This window comes from Mobula birostris, chromosome 1 (genome assembly GCF_030028105.1).
Source record: "Mobula birostris isolate sMobBir1 chromosome 1, sMobBir1.hap1, whole genome shotgun sequence".
Classification (NCBI taxonomy): domain Eukaryota; kingdom Metazoa; phylum Chordata; class Chondrichthyes; order Myliobatiformes; family Myliobatidae; genus Mobula; species Mobula birostris.
This window is the reverse complement of record NC_092370.1, coordinates 251,679,341-251,696,157: the sequence shown is the minus strand read 5'-3', so window position 1 is coordinate 251,696,157 and position 16,817 is coordinate 251,679,341. Positions and strand designations below refer to the sequence as shown.

Genomic DNA, 16,817 nt, shown 5'->3' with positions numbered 1-16,817 from the left:
GACGCTTTGCTGTCACATTCTGGAGGTGGGGTATTAGTTTTGAGTGACAGTTACAGCCCAACATGTCCTTCCAGCCAACGGTGCCTGTGTATGACCCGTACCCCTGCCTCTGAAACACAAGGTCCTGCGTTCAAATCCCGTTCTGGAAATTAAAAAATGAAACACCACTGAGTGAACGTTGCTACTGGGCACCGTGAAACTGACACAGAAGATCCCATTACACAGAGGAGGATGGGCTGTGCTGGTTTAGCCTCTGTTGCTCCTTTAGGTTTTGTACAATAATACAATTCACTTTTTTGCTCAACTTTTGCAGTGCTTATTAAATTTAATCCAATCTTTTAAATACTTTTACGTTATAGTTTTTAATGTGTAGCAATGTATAGCTGCTGCAAAACCTCTCACATCATGCAGTACTATTTATATAGCTAGCATGCCTACCTTTTGCTCAGTATTGTCATAATTTTGTTTTGCACTGTACTGCTGCCACAAGAAAAACAAATTTCTTGACATATGTGAGTGATGATGAACCTGATTCTGACAGGGGTCTCTATTGTGGACTGAGAGTGGGAAGAGGGCAGGGAGAGAGGGGAATCATGGTTGGGAAAAGGAGCAGGAATCACCAGAGAGGCTTTCTGTAATGATCAATAAATTAATTGTTTGGAATCAAATGACCTTGCTGCATGGTGTGTCTGCGCCTGCGCCAACCCCTACCCATACCCCCAGCACTCCTCTGCCACACGTCCCACACCTTTCCTGCGGCACTCCACCCTCGCTATTCCCAGCATCCTTTCCTCCTCTCCTCTTTGGCAAGTACTGTAATGTCCAAAAGTCTTAGGCTAGGGTGCCCAGTACTGTATGCCCGTAAATTTAAACCTGATTCTGATTAGTACTTTGAATTACAGTAAACGTAAAAGAAAAAGATGCAGCCTGTGTTTCTCTCTTCCCCATTATCGATGAAGTATAATCAGTGATTTTAGTCATTGCAACAAAGTCTTGAAATGGACATGCATTGATCAGACATTAAGCTGGGAATTTCCCTCTATTGCCAGTGTCTGGTGGCATAGATCATTTTGAACCCTGTCGGTAACATACATCCATATCACTAATGCCAGCACGTTGTATCCTCGTAGTGTGTGTTTGTAGAGTTTACAGTTTGACTTCTGTCTCAGGCAGCGAGCGGCGATGAGGCGAGCTGCAGTGTGAAAGAGGAGAACGCAGGCTGCAAACTGCAACAGCTGAGAGAGCGAGGGGACGTACAGAGAGACTGCGCCACCTACTGGCCTCATAACTGGCGCAACAAGCTGTGCACCTGCCCATCCTGCATGGTAGGTTGGCCTCCACTCCTGGATTAAGTTCAAGTTTATTGTCATCTGATTTTATACAAACGAATTAAACGATGTTCCTCTGGACCACGGTGCACCCACAATACATATATCACAGACAGCACATAAAACAACAATATTACCATAAATAAGTAGTAAAATATAATGTAAAATGCATGTAGTGCACAGCACAGCTAAACAGTAAACATCTCGCTGTCGTAGTGACAAGATCTCGATGGTACAGGGTATTCATTAATCTCTCAGCCTGAGGGAAGAAGCTGTTACCCAGTCTGACTGTCCTAGTCCTGATGCTCCTGTCCTTCCTCCCTGACGGTCGTGGATCAGAGATTGTGGGCTGGTGGTAGGGATCCTCAACAATACTTTGGACCGTTTGTATTCAACGCCTCTGGTAAAAGTCACAGAGGCGGGGAGTGGTGGGCGGAGGAAGACCCCAGTGATCCTCTCGACGTAGGGTCTTGCAGCTTCACTACCACACTTAACTTCCCCACGATCATGGCTTCCTGTAACTTTAGGTTTAAAAAACACTGAGTAAAGAACTTTAATCTGTTTTTGATGTTAGGAATAAAGGTTTTTGTGTGCCTTTCTGCATGTCGCACTCTGAAATGGTTTAAGATGCCTTGTAATACATATTTAAATAGATAAGTAATTTTTAATCAAGGCTACTGGGTGCAGATCTTATAAAACATTAAATCTTGCTTCTGGGTTTCTTAAATCCTGTGACTGAAGTTTTGCAAGTATTTTTCTTCTTGCACTTCCAGCCTGTATTGTTTCTCTGGATACCTAGTCAAAGTATATCGAGTCTTGGAAACCTGTCTAACCACAGCAATGAATAATTCATCTTAAAAAAGGCAGCTAACTCTTCAAATATTACAAATGCCAGCTTCTGTTCTGCTGCAGGCTTGCTATTAATTCACAATTTGCAGGTGTGGATGAGGGAGGAATTTGACAGTATGTCCTCCAGGGTTTCTTTTAAACAAAGAAAGTAAAATGTGTGTGGATGAATTCTTGACAACTAGTGTTGTGTTCACTGGTGCTTAGATCACGTCATTTAAATTGTGATAAAATAGCCCTCTGCACCTTGAGGTGCTCCGCTGGTTCGGGACGACCATGGATGTAGCGTCTCAGCTGTCTACAGGATACACCAGCCAGGGCAGTACGATATGGAGAGCAAACCGTTGCCTGTACAGCAGGCTCCCCCTCCATGCAGCTGATACACCCAAACGAACGGCGGAGACGAGATATAGTTTGGCACCAGCGGCTCTGCAGGAATTTGCCAGTCAGCAATGAACTCAGCATGGGACTGTCTTAGGGACTCCAGCTCCGGATTTTCCCGTGGGGTTTACTCCCAAAGCCTTCTCCGTGAGTGGGTACAGCTTCAAGGTGGAGATTTGAGATTTTCTTTCTCCTAGACGAGCTACCAACAATGTTCCCTCTAAGTTGTGCGTGCACTTACACACATCTTTTGCTACTAGCGCACAAAAGGAATTTAAACTGCGCACAAAAAGTTGTCGCACTCTACCTCATTGGTATGTTAAGTATGTTTCACAATTGTACACAATCATTTTTCCTTTTCCGGTTTCTGAAACAGACAGTGTTGACAATGTGGGGTTTACAATGATTTGTCTGCAGATTTTACAACCGGCTTATTTATACCATTTTTATCGAAGAAATTATTCAGTGCACACGTGTCACTAGGCAAACAATTGCACGGTACAAGATTTTTGCGCGCACTGGTTGTTACAAATTAGAGGGAACATTGGTTGCCAACCAGGGCCAATGAATGCCCCAAGCAACTGGTTTGAAGTTGCCAGTAACCTGTCTTTGCCCCTTCTCTTGTCAGTAGAAATGGTTCCGCTGGGCTTAGTAGCCACAAGTGAATGCCAGGAGCTGGACTTGGTTGTCAGAGGCTATTTGAGATGTACACCATTGGGAGCATTTAATAGGTCGTGGGATCTCATCCCTAGTACCCCATGCCTGGCTACAACAACTGCAAGAAACCAGTGTTTCAGTTATGACTGAATTTTACTAAATGGCTTGCTTTTCTTTCAATCATTTCATTGCTGATAAAAGCTTTGGAAATGTTGTGCTGCTCACTTTATATTCACCTCTGTTAAATCTGACTGCTTTGCAGAACCTGTACAAAGAACTCGAAATCTCCTTCCTTTTGGATGAGTTTGACACAGTGCTGGCTTATGAGAACAAAGGTAAAAGTGACGAAGAGACTGACCGAGAGAGAACTGACCCACTGATGACTGCCCTGAGCAATATGAATAGAATCCAGCAAGTTGAACTCATTTACGGTACCGTCTTCCTCTTTGTTTAATTCTGTTAAGTGTTTGAATAGCTGTCTGGTCCAGCTTGTAGTGGCTTTTAAATAAAGATCAGTGGCTGCTTGGTAGCCGAGTGCTACAGTGCCAGCAACCCAGATTCAGTCCCTGTCACCGCCTGTGAGGAGTTCGCACGTTCTTCCTGTGACGGGGAGAGTTTCACCCCATATTCCAGCCATGTGGGTTGGTCACATGGGTGTAAATAGACTGGATGGGATGTACCCCAGGCTGCTGTGGGAGGTGAGGGAGGAGATTGCTGAGCCTCTGGCGATGATCTTTGCATCATCAATCGGGACGGGAGAGGTTCCAGAGCATTGGAGGGTTGTGGATGTTGTTCCTTTATTCAAGAAAGGGAGTAGAAATAGCCCAGGAAATTATAGACCAGTGAGTCTTACTTCAGTAGATGGTAAGTTGATAGAGGAGATCCTGAGAGGCAGGATTTATGAACATTTGGAGAGGCATAATATGATTAGGAACAGTCAGCATGGCTTTGTCAAGGGCAGGTCGTGCCTTACAAGCCTGATTGAATTTTTTGAGGATGTGACTGAACACATTGATGAAGGAAGAGCAGTAGATGTAGTGTATATGGATTTCAGCAAGGCATTTGATAAGGTACTCCATGCAAGGCTTATTGAGAAAGTAAGGAGGCATGGGATCCAGGGGATATTGCTTTGTTGATCCAGAACTGGCTTGCCCACAGAAGGCAAAGAGTGGTTGTAGACAGGACATATTCTGCATGGAGGTCTGTGACTAGTGGTGTGCCTCAGGGTCTATTCTGGGACCCTTACTCTTTGTGAATTCTATAAATCACCTGGATGAAGAAGTGGAGGGATAGGTTAGTAAAGTTGCTGATGACGCAAAGGTTGGAGGTATTGTGGATAGTGTGGAAGGTTGTCAGAGGTTGCAGCAGGACATTGATAGGATGCAAAATTGGGCTGAGAAGTGGCAGATGGAGTTCAACCCAGATAAGTGTGAGGTGGTTCATTTCAGTAGATCAAATATGATGGCAGAATGTAGTATTAATGTAAGACTCTTGGCACTGTGGAGGATCTTGGGGTCTGAGTCCATAGGACGCTCAAAGCAGCTGCACAAGTTGACTCTGTGGTTAAGAAAGCATACGGTGTATTGGTCTTCATCAATCGTGGGATTGAATTCAGGAGCCGAGAGGTAATTTTGCAGCTATATAGGACCCTGGTCAGACCCCACTTGGAGTACTGTGCTCAGTTCTGGTTGCCTCACTACTGGAAGGATGTGGAAACCATAGAAAGGATGCAGAGGAGATTTACAAGGATGTTGCCTGGATTGGGGAGCATGACTTATGAGAATAGGTTGGGTGAACTCGGCCTTTTCTCCTTGGAGCGACAGAGGATGAGAGGTGACCTGATAGAGGTGTAGAAGATGATGAGAGGCATTGATCGTGTGGATAGTCAGAGGCTTTTTCCCAGGGCTGAAATGGTTACAAGAGGACGCAGGCTTAAGGTGCTGCAGAGTAGTTACAGAGGAGATGTCAGGGGTAAGTTTTTTACACAGAGAGTGGTGAGTGCGTGGAATGGGCTGCTGGCAGCGGTGGTGGAGGCGGATACGATTGGGTCTTTTAAGAGACTTTTGGATAGGTACATGGAGCTTAGAAAATAGAGGGCTGTGGGTAAAGCCTAGGTAGTTCTAAGGTAGGGACATGTTTGGCACAGCTTTGTGGGCCGAAGGGGCTGTATTGTGCTGTAGGTTCTCTATGTTTCTAGACAAATTAGCTTTGTCAGCTGTACAGCTTAGACATGTGGTGAAATGTGTCATTTGTGTCAATGCTGAACAGTCTGAGGATATGAGTCTGAGGGAGCAGCCTGCTTTTGGCACCAACCTAACATGGCCAGAACTTGCCCAGAGCTGCATGTCCTTTAGAACGTGGGAGGCACCCCGGGCAGCCGGAGGATCCAGTGTGGTGACCAGGACAACATGCAAACTCCTGCCCCTGAGAACTGAGCGCTCATTGCTGGCACAGTACAGCATTGTGCTAGCTTGGTGTTGCCTGACCACTCTGTTGGCACAGCTTCTGAAAGACTAAATCACAGTCTGATGTCTGTGGGAGTTATTATGGATTGAAAATCACATTCAAGGCTGAAGTGTAGGCCTTAACTGAATTTTAATCTTACTGGGTACTTAAGCATTTAACTGTCATATTAATGGGCACTGAAATGGGGGCTTAACACAAAACACCATAATTATTACATTCAAATAGATTTAAGCTCGTGAAATCTGGTGCCAGAGAAATGACCATGTCTGATTTGCATGTCTTTTAAAAAATATTGGCTCATTTCACCTGTTTCTCTGCTTACATGCCAGTAATTAACACTGTGCTGTAGGGGAAAAAATAAAATTCTGATTCACTCATCCTGGTGTGTGCTGTGGTTTAAAGAAAGTTTTTTCCTTTTGCAGAATACAATGATTTAAAATCCGAACTTAAAGATTACCTGAAGAGATTTGCAGATGAGGGAAAGGTAAGGCCGGCCTTGCTTTGAACGAGTTTATGAAATCGAGCCAATTGAAATTAGTAGAATTCTTTGTGGGAACTTTGGATTTGTAACCAGGTCAGTGAAGGCACACAGGCTACATGCAGCATTTCAGCTGCGAACCAAGAGGGGAGATAAGACCATGAGATCTAGCAGAATCAGGCCATTTGGTCCATTGAGTCTGCTCCACCTTTTCTTCGTAACAGATCCAATTTTCCTCTCGGCCCCAAACTTCAGCTTTCTCCCTGTATCCCTTTATGCTCTGACCAATCAAGAATCTATCAACTTCTCCCTTAAATACACATAAAGACTTGGCCTCCACAGCTGCTGTGGCAAAAAATTCCACAGATTCACCACCCTCTGGCCCAAGAAACTTCCCCCTCGGTTCTAAAAGAATGCCCCTCTATTCTGAGGCTGTGTCCTCTGGTTTTAGACTCTCCCACCATAGGAAACATTCTCTCCATTCTTAATCACGGCCTACTCCATTCGATAGGTTTCAATGAATACAAGCCCAGAGACATCAAATGCTCTTCATGTGACAAGCCATTCAGTCCTGGAATCATTTTCATGAACCTTCTTTGAACCCTCTCCAGTTTTAGCACATCCTTTCTGAGATAAGAGATCCAAACCTGCTCACTGCTTTTTTTTAAAAAAAAGGCTCAACATTCCATCCTTGCTTTTGTATTCTAGTCCTTTTCAGACGAATGCTAACTTTGCATTTGCCTTCCTCACCCATATGTGATTCCCATAATGGTCTTTTATTACCCTTGCTGTTTCTTCACTCCACCCACAAAGATTCAACATTCTCTGACCCTATGTCACCTCTTTCTAAATTTGTAATTCCATCTCTTACCAACAGAGCCACACCACCGTCTCTGCCTTCCTGCCTGTCCTTTTGATACAAAGTATATCCTGTGATGTTAAGCTCCCAAATATGGCCTTCTTTCAGCCACGACTCAGTGATGACCATGAACGTCATACTGACCAATCTCTAATCGCACCATGAGTTCATCCACCTTATTCTGAATGCTATGTGCATGCAAATACTGCACCTTCAGTCCTGCATTCTTTGCCCTTTTGAATTTTGCCTCTGTGGTACAATTTAACTCTTTGCTGTGTCTGCGTTTGTACCCAATCACTGGCTTCTCCTTCCTTACATTCATGTTACACCCATCATCTACTTGTAAACCTGCTGACTCATCCTCAGCTCTATCATACTGGTTCCCATCCCCCTACCATATTAGTTTAAACCACTGCCAACAGCTCTAGTAAACCTGTCTGCGAGATTATTGGTTCCCCTCGAATTCAAGTGCAACTTATCCCTTTGTTACGTGTCCCATCGGCCCCAGAAGAGATTGTAATTATCCAGAAATCTGAATTCCTGCTGCCTTCTCCAATTCTTCAGCCATGCATTTACCTTCCACCTCATTTTAATCCTATCCTCACTGTCAATCTCCTGAGATTACTACCCTTGAGGTCCTGCTTCTCAACTTCCTTCCTAACTCCGTATTCTTCTTTCAGGTCCTCCTCCCTTTCTCTACCCATGTCATTGGTACCAATCTGTACCACGACTTCGGCTGCTCAGCCTCCCTTCTCAGGAGATTGTCGATACGTACAGAAACACTGCGGAACCTGGCACCCGGGAGGCAAACTACCATTCGTGTTTGCTTTTGGTGTTCACAGCATTGCCTATCTGTCCCCCTGACTATAGAGTCGCCTAATACTGCTGCCATCCTCTTCCGTTCCCTGCCATTCTGAGCTACAGTGCCAGAGGCACGGCTGCTACTGCTTGCCCCCCCCCCCCCCCCCCAACAGTACTCACTCAAAATGGAGTACTTATTGTTGAGGGGGACATCCACTATCTGACGTTCTCCCTTCCCTCTCCTGACAGTCACCCATTATCTGCCTCCTGTGGCCTTGAGGTGACTACCTCCCTGTAGCTCCTGTCTATCGCTGCCTCACTTACCCGAACAAGCCGAAGGTCATCGAGCTGCAAGCTCCAGTTCCCTAACTCTGTCTCTAAGGAGCTGCACCTCGATGCATAGGGTGCAGGTGCGTCCATTGTGGAGGCTGGGCATCTCCTGGAATTCCCACATCTGACACCCAGAACTGAACACTGGCTCTGTAGACATATCCCCTATTCTCTCAAGAGTTAAATAAGGAATGAACTCACCTACTTACCTTGCCTCTGCCTGTTCTTGCCGAAGCTTGTAAGCCAAAATCTTACTACTCTGAGGACCGTTCCCACAATGACAGAACTGTGAGGCAGTACCTCCCTTTGACAGAGACAGGGATTGTACAAGCTCTTTGTTGGAACTGCACAGAAATGCTCCTGTTGAGTCTGTGCAGTACTCCAGTTAATGACCTTGGATGCCGTATCCAATCAAGAACCTGTCAATCTCTGCCTTAAATACACCCAACGACCTGGCCTCCACAGCTGCCTGTGGCAACAAATTCCACAAATTCACCTCCATCTGGCTATTGAATTTCCTCCACATCTGTTTTAAATGGACCCCCTCTATCCTGAGGCTGTGCCCTCTTGTCCTAGACTCGCCCACCATTGGAAACGTCCTTTCCACATCCACTCTGTCTAGGCCTTTCAACATTCAAACGGTTTCAATAAGATTCTCTCTCCCCCTTCCCCCATCCTTGTGAATTCCATTGAGTACAGTTCCAGAGCCATCAAACGTTCCTCGTGTGATAACCCTTTCATTCCTGGAATCATCCTTGTGAAACTCCTCCGGATCCTCCTCCAGATCCTCTTCAATGCCAGCACATCTTTTCTTAGATGAGGGGCCTGAAACTGTCCAAAATACTCAAGATGAGGCCTCACCAGTGCCTTATAAAGCCTCAGCATCACATCCCTGCTGTTGTATTCTAGACCTCTTGAAATGAATGCTAACATGGCATTTGCCTTCCTCACCACTGACTCAACTTGCAAGTTAACGTTAAGGGTGTTCTGCACAAGGACTCCCAAGTCCCTCTGCATCACAGATTTTTGGATTTTCTCCCTGTTTATAAAATAGTCTGCACATTTATTTCTTCTTCCAAAGTGCATGACCATTGTACTTACTTCATTTGCCACTTTCTTGCCCATTCTCCTAATCTGTCTAAGTCCTTCTGCAGCCGACCTGTTTCCTCAGCACTACCTGTCCCGCCACCATTCTTTGTATCATCTGCAAATTTGGCAACAAAGCCATCTATTCCATTATCTATTCTAAATCATTGATATACAACATAAAAAGAAGTGGTCCCAACACTGAACCCTGTGGAACACCACTTTTCACTGACAGCCAACCAGAAAAGGATCCTTTTATTCCCAGTCGCTACCTCCTACCAATCAGCCAATGCTCCAACTATATCAGTAACTTTCCTGTAATACCATGGGCTCTTAACTTGGTAAGCAGCCTCATGTGTGGCACCTTGTCAAATCCAAATATACAACATCCACTGCATCCCCTACATCTATCGTACTTGTAATCTCCTCAAAGGATTCCAACAGGTACATCAGGCAAGATTTTCCCTGAAGGAAACCGTGCTGTCTTTGTCCTATCTTGTCTTGTAACCTCATCCTTAACAATTGACTCCAACATCTTCCCAACCACTGAGATCAGGCTAACTGGTCTATAATTTCCTTTCTGCTGCCTTCCTCCTTTCTTAAAGAGTGGAGTGACATTTGCAGTTTCCCAGTCCTCTGGCACCGTGCCAGAGTCCAATTATTTTTGAAAGATCATTACTAATACCTCCACAATCTCCACCGCTATCTCTTTCAGAACCCTAGGGTGCAGTTCATCTGGTCTGGGTGACTTATGTACCCTTAGGTTTTCAGGTCTTTGAGCACCTTCTCCCTTGTAATAGTGACTGCACTCACTTCTCTTCCCTTGCACATCAGGCATACTACTAGTCTCTTCCACAGTGAAGACTGATACAAAATACTCTTAGTTTATCTGCCTTCTCCTTTTCCCCTGTTATTATTTCTCCAGCCTCATTTTCTAGCAGTACTATATCCATACATACTTGAAAAAGCTTTTACTATCCACTTTGATATTATTTGCTAGCTTGTTTTCAAATTTCATTTTTTCCTTTCTAATATTTTTCTTAAGTTGCTCTCTGTAGGTTTTTAAAAACTTCCCAAAAAAAGCTGCCTTTTTTCTGCCTCTTCAGCCAGCTCTCTGGGGGCCCTCCTGAGCCTCGCTCCAGTCACTCCATATCACGGAGTAACCTTGTTGTCAATGCGCTGATGAAGCCCGGCATCCTACCTCCACAGGGTAATGATGGTCCTTCCTTACACTCAGCTGGCAGGTCTGAGTACTTCAGCCTCGTCCACTCGTGGGCAGCCTCCTCTCCTTCCTCCGTGGGTTGGAGCTCAATGACGAGGCCTGTCTTGGGGGCCGTGGACCACAGCACTCTGTCTGAGTGGAGAGGTGTGGGGGTGGTTTCTTTGGGGAATTGTGGCTATTTGTTGAGATCTGTGGGGGTGGTTCCTGTGGGGAATTGTAACTATTGTTCAGATCTGTCGGAGTGGAGAGGTGTGGGGGTGGTTTCCGTGGGGAATTGTAGCTATTTGTTGAGATCTGTGGGGGTGGTTCCTGTGGGGAATTGTAACTATTGTTCAGATCTGTCGGAGTGGAGAGGTGTGGGGGTGGTTTCCGTGGGGAATTGTAGCTATTGTTCAGATCTGTCGGAGTGGAGAGGTGTGGGGGTGGTTTCCGTGGGGAATTGTGGCTATTTGTTGAGATCTGTGGGGGTGGTTCCTGTGGGGAATTGTAACTATTGTAACTCAGATCTGTCGGAGTGGAGAGGTGTGGGGGTGGTTTCCGTGGGGAATTGTAGCTATTTGTTGAGATCTGCCCTTGTGTCCCACTCCTTGCCTATGGCGAGGATTCCTGAAGGAGCTCTAGACTGGGTGCATTCAGCACTCGTACCGGCCTTAACAAATGGGACGAGTTGTCGTCCTGCTGGGGAAAGGCAGCTTCTCCACCAGTTTCTTTAGGACCTGTTTGTTCTGCCATTTCTAGTGCCTTTGGGACAGTGCAGTCTTGCATCCTGCCAGGATGTGTTGGAGCTGGCATTGGTGCTATCGCACAGGGGTGGCCATCCTCACTACTGAACCACTGGTGAAGATTTTGAGGGCAGGGTAGGGTGTCATTGGTTGCCCTGATGAGGAAGTGGAGTCTGTCTTGTGGGATCTTCCATAGGCCAGACCAGGTGAATGACCTGTTAATGGTGGCCTTCCAGCTTCCCTGGCAGCCTTGTACCACTGCCTTCACCCTGTAGCACTCCTACTCTGTCCTTGTCACCTCTTTCTTCGAGGCCTTGGACCGGAAACGTGCTACCAGTCCAAGTCCTGCATATCCAGCCTGGACTCTGCCGACAACCCCTTGGCCAGCTTCTCTCTCGTACCTCCGTAATTCCTTTTACTCCACTGTATAGTGATACATCTGACTTAGCCTCTCTTACTCTCACAAAGTCCAGGGTGAAATGTGGTTCATTGCTTAACACCCAATCCAGAATTGCCTTTCCCCTAGTGGACTGAACCACAAGCTGTTCTTAATAGCCACCTTGTAGGCATTCTACAAATTCCCAGTCTTGGGATTCAGCAGCAACCTGGTTTTCCCAAGCTACCTGCATATTGAAATACCCCATGAGCATTGCGTCATTGCCCTTCCTACACAGCTTTTCTATCTCCTGTTGTATTTGCTATCCCGCCTCCTGGCTACTGTTCAGGGATCTGCATACAACTCCCATCAAGGTCTTTTTAGCCTTGCTGTTTCTTACCTCTATCTGTTTCTTATCAAATGGATTTTAGCAAGGCATTTGATAAGGTACCCCATGTAAGGCTCATTGAGAAAGTAAGGAGGCATGGGATCCAAGGGGACATTGCTTTGTGGATTCAGAACTGGCTTGCCCACAGAAGACAAAGAGTGGTTGTAGACGGGTCATATTCTGCATGGAGGTCGGTGACCAGTGGAGTGCCTCAGGGTCTGTTCTGGGACCCCTTCTCTTCGTGATTTATATAAATGACCTGGATAAGGAAGTGGAGGGATGGATTAGTAAATTTGTTTATGACACAAAGGTTGGGGGTGTTGTGGATTGTGTGGAGGGCTGTCAGAGGTTACAGCGGGACGTTGATAGGATGCAAAACTGAGCTGAGAAGTGGCAGATGGGGTTCAACCCAGATAAATGTGAGGTGGTTCATTTTGGTGGGTCAAATATGATGACAAAATATAACATTAATGGTAAGACTCTTGGCATTGTGGAGGATCAGAGGGATCTTGGGGTCTGAGTCCATAGGACACTCAAAGCTGCTGTGCAGGTTGACTCTGTGGTTATGAAGGCATACGGTGCATTGGCCTTCATCAATCGTGGGATTGAGTTTAAGAGCTGAGAGGTAATGTCACAGCTATATAGGACCCTGGTCAGACCCCACTTGGAGTACTGTGCTCAGTTCTGGTCGCCTCACTAGAGGAAGGACGTGGAAAACCATAGAAAGGATGCAGAGGAGATTTACAAGGATGTTGCCTGGATTGGGGAGCATGCCTTATGGGAATAGGTTGAGTGAACTCGGCCTTTTCTCCTTGGAGCGACGAAGGATGAGAGGTGACCCGATAGAGGTGTACAAGATAATGAGAGGCATTGATTGTGTGGATAGTCAGAGGCTTTTTCCCTGGGCTGAAATGGCTAGCACGAGAGGGCACAGTTTTAAGGTGCTTGGAAGAAGGTACAGGAGAGATATCAGGGGTAAGTTTTTTTTACTTAGAGAATGGTGAGTGTGTGGAATGGGCTGCCGGCAATGGTGGTGGAGGTGGAAACGATAGGGTCTTTCAAGAGATTCCTGGATTGGTACATGGAGCTTAGAAAAATAGAGGGCTATAGGTAAGTCTAGGTAGCTCTAAGGTAAGGACATGTTTGACACAGCTTTGTGGGCCGAAGGGCCTGTACTGTGCTGTAGGTTTTCTATGTTTCTATCCAGAGGGATTCTTCCAATCCTATGTCACCTCTTTCTAAGGATTTGATTTCAGTTTCTACTAACAAAGCCATGGCATCCCCTTAGCCTGCCTGCCTGTCCCTTCAAAACAATTCGTATCCTTGGATGTTTAGCGTCCAACTCTGATTTTCTTTCAGCCATGACTCAGTGATGCCCAGAACGTCATACCTGCCAATCTCCAGTTGCAGTACAAGGTCATCAGCCTCATTCCATACACTGTGTGCATTCAAATATAACACCTTCAGTCCTGTATTCATCGGTTTTCAATGTGCCTGTTCTTCCTCACAGTGTCACTGCAGACTGCCTCTGCTTGAATACCAACTGCTCCATCATCAGCCCTATTGTTCCGGTTCCCATGCCCCTGCAAAATCAGTTTAAACGCTCCCCAACAGTTGTAGCAAGCCTGCCCGCAAGGATAATAGTCCCCCTCATATTCAAGTGTAACCTGTCCTTTTTGTACAGGTCATACCTTCCCCAGAAGAGATCCCAATGATCCATAAATCTAAAAATTCCTCAGCTACATCCTCATATGTCAAATCATCCTATTCTTGCCCTCACTGGTGTGTGGCACAGGCAACAATCCAGAAATTACTACCCTGGCGGTCCTGTTTTTCCGCTTTTTACCTAACCCCCCTATATTCTCTCTTTCGGACCTCCTCCCTTTTCCTACTTGTGTTCTTGGTACCGATGTGTCCTACAACTTGTGGCTGCTCACCCATGATGTGGACCTGAAACATCCCCAAGCTTGGCACCAGCAAGGCAAAATTCCATCTGGATGTCTCTTTTATGTTCATCGACTCTCCTGTTGCTCCTTGAACTATGGAATCCCATATCATTACAGCTCCTCTTCTCCCCTCCCCTCCCCTCTGAGCCACAAAGCCAGACTCAGTGTGAGAGATCCAGCACTGGGGAAGTTGCTACTGCCCCTCACCCCACCCCCAACAGTATCCAAAGTGGTGTACTTGTTCTTGAGGGTGTGGCCACAGAGGTACACTGGTAGTTATCAGCGAGGCTGGCAGTCTCCCAGATTTCCCACATCTCGCACAGAGAATGTACCACTAACCCATGACCCATTCTCAGCACAATACATCAATAGACAAAAAGAGGGGGAAAAATAGTCATTAGAAACTCACTTAGAATCTCCGCTTGTGTTTGCCATGGCCTGCTTATGCAGAAGCCTGTTGAGCCAAAGGCTGCAGACCAGGCAGCATCTATGGAAAAGAGTACAGTTGATGTTTCAGTCCCGAAAGGTCACTGTAGTCTTTAACATAGATACTGCCTGGCCTGCTGTGTTCCACCAGCATTTTGTGTGTGTGTGTTGCTCGGATTTCCAGCATCTGCAGATTTTCTCGTTTGTGACCCAATGCTGATGACTCTAACACTGTCTACTACATGGCTGCTGTGCTTACAGCTGGCTTTTTTTTTAACTGGCCTTTGTCGAGTGCTGAGGAGATCGTTATGATTGCAGGAACTCAGCAGGCGAAGTAGGACCTATGGAAATGAATAATGGCTCCTGTCCTCCCCCCTGCCCCCCCCCTTAATTCTGGCATCTTCCCCATTCTTTCCCAGTCCTGAAGAAGAGTGTCAGCTGGAACTGTCATCTGTTTGACCTACTGTGTTCCTCCCACATTTTGTGTGAATTTGGGTTGGCATGGGTGAGATGGGCCGAAGGGCATGTTTCTCTGCTGTATGACTATGAACTGGCTTAACTGTTGCTTGATGGAAGGGTATAATCAGTGACCCCAAGCAGTAGCTTTAAGTAGCAACTGAGCTGAGCAGACTTGCAAGCTACGCATTTCCTGTTTTTGACTAAATGCTTTCTATTTTTAAAGTAACTCAGTTTCACTAGAGAGCATATGACATAAGAAATTTGCCTTTGAAGCCCCAGGCTGCAACGGAAAGCTTCAAAGAAACTTCCCACTGAAGGGGAGTGAGCAAACTGAAATGCAAACTCAAACATCACCCCGCTCCCTCCTCCAACGATGGGCACCCAGTCACGATGGAGAGGCTGCTGTTGCCACCTGGAGCTGAGCTCTGCTAGTCACCATGGTGGTAAGGTCAAGGGCGAGGTCCTAGCCAAAGAGTGTTGCAATCAGTGGAGCTGCTGGAAGATGACACATCACAGTGGTAGCAGTAAACGGTCCCCAGTCTTTTACTCTGTGCCACTGGACCCTGACCCTGATCTGTTGGGCTGATGCCTACCTGTGCATCAGCAACCCCCCTCTCCCCACGTTAAACTAAGTCTTGCACAAGTATTCTCCATTAAGGGAATCTGTCCTACCATCCCTGTTAACTGGATCTCAGTCGGCCTATATAGACCATCCTTTTGGAGAACATCATATTCAACTTGAGTGAGCCGCACGCCTTCAGCCAAGTACAGAGAAGTTATCAATGTGTGGATGTTTGTCCAGTGCCTGGAATTGGACACCCTATTTTAGAAACTCCCTTGTTCTAATGAAACTGATTTTTACCTCTATCTTTCTATGTTAACAGGTGGTTACAAGTGAAGATATCCAGCGATTCTTTGAGGAGCTTCAGTCAAAGAAGAGACGGCGAGTGGATGGGATGCAGTACTTTTGCAGTTAAACTACCATAACATTTAGTCAAAGATGTGCAAAATGTTTCCGTAAGAATGGCACTTTTAAAATTAACTGGTTGTCCCCTGTGTATTTTACTTTGCCTCCTGGGTGTAGTTCAAGCAGAAATGGTTTAGTGCAGAGGTCCCCAAGCCTTTTTTTGCGCTATGGACCCCCTACCATTAATGGGGGGGGGGGGGGGTCCATGGATGCTAGGTTGGGAACCCCTGGTTTAGTGAGAAGAGGCAACAGAGAATTCATAGCATCAGTAGGGGAAGAGTAGAAATGCAGAAATGATACTGTATGCACAGGTAACTCATGGTTGTAAGAAGCATTGGGACAAATGAGACCTTCAAAGGGACGGTGGCTCTAATACATCTACGCTGCCTTCATCCACCAACTAAATCCCCACATTTAACAAATCCTTATTTAACAGCAGTGTGCGGTAAATATTGAAATCAAGCCATACCTGTAGCCGAAAGTTCACTCTTGTTCACCTGCTTCTTTAAAACCAACTTCATCTAGCCAGAGGGGGCAAGTTCATAGCTTCAACTGTACACTTAAAACTGCAAATCAAGGAGCCAAGGTTCATATTGAGATTGCTAAGAAACTAGCCATCATTTGACAGAGAGGATCTTTAATTGACATTTGTTAACCTGAAACCATGTTCTACAAATAGCTTCATCTACAGCAAGTACAAGGAATATCTGTCTCAGTGTCACACCCTGTAATTTTTAATGTTGGACCTGAAATATGAAAGGCTGACTGACATGCTGAATCTGTTCTGTTACTAATGCTTTAATGTTCATGGGTTGGGGAGAAGAAGCCAATAAAAATTTAGTTACTTTCTCATGTGAGATGCTTTCTGAAATGTCACATCATCCATTTAAATATTTCTTTCTAGTCATGCAACAAGGCGGTCTTGTCAACAAGTTCTAATTTAGTTTTGTTCAACCAAATGTGTGAAACTCAGGTTGTGTTGGCTGTGTAAGTCTCGGGAAGACAATCTTTGTCCCTGCTAAGCATGAGATTGCGATGCAAAGCCTCCTGTTTGTGTGGATGCTGTGTGATGTGTTACC

At 45.8% G+C, this 16,817-nt stretch overlaps 1 protein-coding gene across 1 annotated transcript in view; it reads left to right on the top strand.

Moving 5' to 3' along the window:
- ubr7 (ubiquitin protein ligase E3 component n-recognin 7) overlaps nt 1-16,585 on the top strand; it is a 55,051-nt gene extending 38,466 nt beyond the window's left edge. The window contains exons 8-11 of the mRNA XM_072274736.1: nt 1,170-1,325; nt 3,475-3,643; nt 6,101-6,162; nt 15,656-16,585. Coding sequence (XP_072130837.1) covers nt 1,170-1,325; nt 3,475-3,643; nt 6,101-6,162; nt 15,656-15,748 — 480 coding nt within the window. The 3' untranslated portion in view covers nt 15,749-16,585. The remainder of the gene's footprint in view (nt 1-1,169; nt 1,326-3,474; nt 3,644-6,100; nt 6,163-15,655) is intronic.
- The last annotated feature ends 232 nt before the right edge of the window (nt 16,586-16,817 follow it).